The sequence below is a fragment of the Malus domestica genome, chromosome 15, assembly GCF_042453785.1.
Source record: "Malus domestica chromosome 15, GDT2T_hap1".
Lineage (NCBI taxonomy): Eukaryota > Viridiplantae > Streptophyta > Magnoliopsida > Rosales > Rosaceae > Malus > Malus domestica.
This window is the reverse complement of record NC_091675.1, coordinates 24,039,389-24,045,999: the sequence shown is the minus strand read 5'-3', so window position 1 is coordinate 24,045,999 and position 6,611 is coordinate 24,039,389. Positions and strand designations below refer to the sequence as shown.

General features: G+C 36.5%; 1 protein-coding gene across 2 annotated transcripts; it reads left to right on the top strand.

The window, feature by feature from the left end:
* The first annotated feature begins 3,359 nt into the window (after nt 1-3,359).
* LOC139192275 (L-ascorbate oxidase homolog) lies at nt 3,360-6,402 on the top strand. 2 transcript variants are annotated; one of them, XM_070814127.1, is made up of 8 exons: nt 3,360-3,671; nt 3,767-3,873; nt 4,335-4,608; nt 4,714-4,810; nt 4,929-5,274; nt 5,363-5,728; nt 5,815-5,893; nt 5,972-6,402. In XM_070814127.1, exons 1-8 carry the CDS (start codon nt 3,519-3,521, stop codon nt 6,173-6,175), a joined length of 1,626 nt encoding a protein of 541 aa, XP_070670228.1. In that variant the 5' UTR covers nt 3,360-3,518; the 3' UTR covers nt 6,176-6,402. The 2 variants fall into 2 exon arrangements, with proteins under 2 accessions (XP_070670228.1, XP_070670229.1); XM_070814128.1 differs by having other exon boundaries at nt 3,767-3,876; nt 4,338-4,608.
* The last annotated feature ends 209 nt before the right edge of the window (nt 6,403-6,611 follow it).

Below are 6,611 nucleotides of genomic sequence, written 5' to 3'. Positions count from 1 at the left end.
TCATTACATAAATAGTGGGATATGTGTGTTAAAAAATTAATAACTTACAAAATAAAAAATTTCATTACTTATATAAAAACATGTGGTGTACCACCCACGTTCCCGTCACAATTAAAAATTTCTCCTATTAAAGAGGACCTCAGACTTTTGGATTGGCATTTTTTTACTAATTTTGGCTTAATTCAATAAGCTTTACATGATTGTGTTGATCATGCATTTGTAAGATTTCTTTGCCCGAACGAATGAAGAGATAGCTAATGACCTCCTCAAGTTATAAGATTGGTTTCGTCTCAACTTTAACTATGACTATATAAAATTTGCACTGTATTAAAAAGATAAAATAAAAAATCTTGTACCAAAGTTTGTGGCTTTAGAATGGTAACATATAAAATCTTCTAACACGAATTGTTGCATAAGAAACCCAAAATTCGATGGTTATTTAAGATGTCCCTCATATATAGCACTCTATGTTCTTCTAAATTTCTCTCGTCTACATTGCTTTCTATTTTATCACCGACGGCAATGATCAGTCTTCCATCATTATTTTTGGCCCATGTTGTTCCCAACAGTTCGAACACTTTATTCCATCACGATGAAGCATCATAAAGCTAATGTACATGTCACTTATTGCTTCAACCAATTCTTTCATACTTGGTGTGGTTTATTTCATAAAATGTTGAATTTGTTCCAACCCCTCCCTAGTCCTATTGGTTATCAACAACCTGTATATCATGTTTGATCAAATGTGGTAGTAGTTCAACTTCAAGTACTGTCATCTGCATATTTAACTTCAAAATAATTAAACTATTGAAATCAAATCAGACAATAATCCATGTTATAATTCAACATAGATCATAATGGTCAACTTGTTATATGACTTCTAAATTGAATCATGACTCATACTGCATGCAACAAAAACAAAGTAATTTTGGCTCGTTTTGCTTCTCTCTCTGTGAGTAAAAGGACGTGAGAGGAGGATTTGAACTTGTAACGAATTTTCAGAATGAGAAAAAAAGACTAGGAATACTGAGTTGGTGTGCAACCAGCTTCTAACATACAATCCAACTCCATTCAAATTCTGATCGCTCCAAAAGAATAATCCAACCAATGCATTTCCCATGCAAGATAATGCAGATAGGAATTCCACACCTGCGTCCGGCATCTCGTCCCCGTCTCTCTTTTGTACAGTGGCAATGCGTGTGGACCATGTGCATATGGCAATACCACTGTTTTCCTAATTTCTTTTCATCTTTCTCTCTGTTTTCTGGCAAGACCTGAGTGGCACCGAATTAACTTGGGCCATGCAATTGTTGAATATCACATGGGTGACATGATTAGAGGGTCCCTGCCCTACATTTTTAACCTTCTTTAGGTTTAAGTCAAGGATGAAGAGATAATCAAACATTATAATTATAAAAATACAGATAATCAAACATTATAGGTAACTGGTTAAAAAGGTAAGTTCGCTGCGTGCCAGATGTGCAAGTATGGGGCTGGATGTACCATCACGGAATATGCATTTCTCCAATACATGAGTCATGTCTGCTCTCCCACCTACACAATATCTTGCTTTCCCACAGGGTATCGGTTGACTTTAGCCAACTTTCTAGCTAGCCTACACATATTGAGGATTTGCAGAGGAATTGGGATAAAATCTTGTGCATGCACATGCACATAATTAAACTAGTATTAAATTTTAGAGTCGGTTCACGTCAATATTGTTTTCAACTAAACCATATATTCAATTTTATTGGTATAAAAGTTATATAAAAAGTCTTGCAGTTAGTAACTGAACCACGTATATATGCAGCCCATAAGAAATAAGGGAATGGAACTTCACGAAGTTTCCTGTTTCCCATATATATGGGACAACATTTTCTTCTCGTTAAGCTGAACCAGGTTGTACCTTAATTTAACCCTAATTATGAGTTGGACTCAGCACTATTCAAGTATATCATGCACATGCTAATTAAACCCTAATATATTCTATGTAACATGTTGGAAAAAGCAAAGGGAAGAGGACAAGTCCCGTGAAAAAAATTGAATGGTACTGGTATGTATCTAGCTGCCTCATATAGTCACATATATAAATTGTCTGTAATCAACTCATTGTATGTCTTCCATAGAGACAAAATAATGCTCTCATACTTTAGCAGCATATATGCAAGATCAAATTGATCTAACTGTTATGTACATCGATTATTGTAATGGTTAATTAATACATTAGTTGGTACATTATCTAATCAGCTAATACGTACGATAAAATACTATACATCTTTATGCTACAATCAGTTACACACGCACATTAGTTGAGTGTTACAGTTAGAGCTTGACTAAAATTGGCTAGTGGACCCAAAAGGTTTATTTTTTATGCTGCAATTTATATATGTTCCTGTTACAGACCTACCGGGCACGGCCATTTCCAAAGTTGCAGAATTGTTGGAAAAATGGCAGAAAACAATATGATCCGCATGTGACACAAATATCAACAATCACATTGCATTCTCAACAAAACTACCAAACTTTCATAAGAAATAAATATGAAAAAAACAAGTGGGTTACATTTACTTTGCTGAGCAAAGCATTGTTCTTTCATATAGAAGGGGTGTTGGAATCATAAATATACCACCTATCATTATCCAATACTTATGAGAAAACCCTAAACTTTAATGTTCAATATTTATGAGAAAACAAACCCTAAACGAAAAAGACAAACAGACCGAAAGGAGAAAAAGTAAAATCGTTTCAACATCAAGGGCGCAATTAGAGGCGGGTTTATGAACAAGCTCAGTTTCACTTTTTTTTTTTTTTTCATACTCAGTTTCACTTTAGTTGTTGAATGATGGGTTGGGTTTAAACTTGGCTTTCGTTCAAAGCAAATGAGAATTATCATCACGCGAAAACGCGTCTATGCTCCCAATACCAGAACATTGATGGTTTTGAAAAAGCGGACTTTATTTTTGAACAACAGTTTTGACAGCATTGATCGGTGAATTTTAGTTTAATTTGTAACTTTGATTTTTAAACTAAAAACTTGTGAGTATTGAATTTTGAATATATCAAAATGCGAACAATGGTAATTTTGAATAACACATTCGATTGACGTGTGCTGATGGTTGAATTTGTCAAAATGCGAACAATGGTAATTTGAATAACTTTATTAAAAATTATGTACTTTATATGTCCCTTTAAATCCATTTTAATGAAAATTCTAATAATATTACCCAAAAGGATGATTAAACATTGTCACAACTTCAATAATCGATAACTATGACTTCTTAGTTTTTAAACTAAAACTCCAATTAAACCAAAATCTAAGACAAATGTAGATATTTTCTCCTTAAAAAAATTGAAGCAAAAGGACATATCTGGTGAGGCACTTTTTCCCGCGCTGCTGCTATAAAAGGCTGTCACCAACCACTCCTCAACCCAATGCCACCCAAACAAAAAGAGAAACAAATAAATTGAATAAAACCCAACTCTGGTTTCTGGAAGAGCATTTTGCAGGGAGAGCAAAAATGGAGCAAAAAGCAGGCTTCTTGCTCCACTTGGTTTGTGGGGTTTTGGCAGTGCTTCTGAGTTCTTCTGTGGTGAAGGCAGAAGACCCATATAAGTTCTACACTTGGACTGTGACTTATGGGACTCTTTCTCCTCTTGGTGTTCCTCAACAGGTTTGTGGGTTTTTGCCATTTTTGCAATCTCAGTTCTATATTTTGAGCTTTTAGGTTTTTCTAAAATTTGGTTCTTTGTGTTTGGATATTTGAAGGTAATTCTCATCAATGGCCAGTTTCCTGGCCCTAGACTTGACGTTGTCACCAATGACAACATCATCCTCAACCTAATTAACAAGCTGGACCAACCTTTCCTCTTAACCTGGCAAGTTCTGCATCCTCCTATCCACTTCTTGTCCTTTTCTTTTTATTTATAACTGTTTTCCATTGTTTTTAGATTAAGAGCTTTCATTTGCTGAAGAATGTTGTTTCAGTGTCTGGTTAAAAAAATTGCTAGTGGCCTTCAGGGGCATATTTTTCCATTTAATTCATGTTAAGCTTCAAAGGATTAGAAGGGCAATTGTAAGAATTTAAGCCAAATTGCTGCATTAGGCTTACTTGTGTGGAGAAATTTGTTCCCAGATTTTAATTAATGAGAAATCTGAGCGTGAATATTTTGTTGAGTATTGCTTTCCCTTACATTTGTCTGCAACCGAACGAAACAATTACGTACTTCGTCTTTCAGGATTAGACGAGATGAGCTCTTCATTTCTGTTCTTTTGTTCAATATCTGAATATTTGGCTGTGACATTCATTCTAATAATATCTTTCTTTGTTCATAACCAGGAATGGGATTAAACAGAGGAAAAACTCATGGCAAGATGGGGTTTTGGGAACCAATTGTCCCATCCCGCCGAACTCAAACTACACCTACAAGTTTCAGACCAAGGATCAGATAGGTTCCTTCACATATTTCCCATCAACTCAATTTCACAAAGCTGCTGGAGGGTTTGGAGGGATCAATGTCTACGCAAGACCTCGAATCCCAGTCCCTTATCCAACCCCTGATGGAGATTTCACTTTGCTTGCTGGCGACTGGTACAAGAGCAGCCACAAGGTAAGAAAAACATATGACTGCCATTCTACATGTACTTTGAAAGTGTTTGTAAAGGGATTTGTATGTTAACGTACTTATGTTCTCATTTTGTTTTGATTTTTGCAGGCCTTACAGCAATCTTTGGACTCCGGAAAATCTCTTCCTTTTCCTGCCGGTGTTCTTATAAATGGCCAAACTAGTAACACCTTCAGTGGTGACCAAGGTAATTCTCAATCTTTGATTCCTCAAACACTTGAACTATTCTTAGATCTCTGGGGAACTAGTTTAACAATTTACTCAATGATTAATGCTCAACTATGTTTTTCGTATTATGATTTCAGGAAAAACATATATGTTCAGGATCTCAAATGTCGGCTTGTCAGCCTCATTGAACTTCCGGATTGAAGGTCACAAACTGAAGTTAGTTGAATGCGAAGGATCTCACACAATTCAGAACATGTATGACTCCCTTGACATACATGTTGGCCAATCAGTCTCTGTCCTAGTAACCTTAAATCAGGCTCCAAAGGACTACCACATTGTCGCATCCACACGATTCACTAGGCTTGTTCTTACGGCTACTTCAGTGCTACACTACACAAACTCGCACACCTCCGTTTCTGGACCTGTGCCGGCCGGTCCTACTGGCCAAATTCACTGGTCTATGGAGCAAGCCAGAACTTTCAGGTATAAATATGTGAAATTCAAATATGATGAGCCTTTGTTCGATTATAATGATTTAGTTTGATCCTTTTGAACATTGTTTTTCTTACAGGTGGAATCTGACAGCAAATGCAGCCAGGCCTAATCCTCAGGGCTCATTCCATTACGGCAAGGTCACACCGACAAAGACAATTGTGTTAGCCAATTCAGCGCCATTGATAAATGGAAAGCAGCGTTACGCATTCAACAGGGTCTCTTATGTTAACCCCGATACCCCTGTAAAGCTTGCTGATTACTTCAACATCCCTGGAGTCTTCAGCTTAAATTCCATCCAAACCACTCCCTCAGATGGCTCTGCATCCTTAGCTACCCCTGTTATGCCAGTCTCACACCACGACTTCATTGAAATTGTTTTCCAAAACAATGAAAACAGTGTCCAATCCATGCATTTAGATGGTTATGATTTCTGGGTTGTTGGGTATGTCAAATGTGCTCCTTTCTTATGCTTAAATTTTTACAAAATCAATGGGTAGACTATAATCTTTATTGTTTGAACAAATGCAGTTATGGTTCCGGACCATGGACTCCAGCCAAGAGAACAACCTACAATCTCGTCGATACTCTTACTAGACATACTGCTCAGGTAAATAAAGGCTGTTACTGATTAATATTTGGTTGTTCAACTTTTCGTTAGCTAATTTAATCTTTTTGCTCTTTGAAGGTGTATCCAAACTCTTGGACAACTATTTTGGCGTCACTGGACAACCAAGGTATGTGGAACTTGAGGTCTGCTATATGGGAAAGGCAGTATCTTGGGCAACAGTTCTATCTCAGGGTTTGGAATCCAGTCCAAAACCTTGCTAACGAATACACCATTCCTTCAAATGCTCTGCTGTGTGGAAAAGCTGTAGGACGACACACATAAGGTGACCCTTGATTCTTCGGAGTCTGTTTTCTTGAGTCATGAAGGTTTGGCTAAAGGGAAGACAGACTGCAGCAAAGAAAGCAAAAGAGAAGATTCATATTTGATGTTTCTTTTCCCTTAGTTGTATAACTCTAAATTTAGATGAATTTTCGTCTGCATTTTTACAAAAATTTATTGTATGCTACGGTTATATAATTTCTCTAGATATATAGAATTTAAGGTCTAAACTTTGCTTCTCTTTCTTCCTGTTTTTCATCATTTTGGTAACGTCGGTTTAGACTTGCAAGTTCAGTTTCACTCAACACTTTCAACTCTGATGCACCAGCAAATCCTGTCATATTGTTCAAAAAGAAGAACTAATCATCTGTCACATTAAATCCTTTTTAATTTATGACTAATACATGGAACATGATAAGTTAGGTGGTCATGAATCATG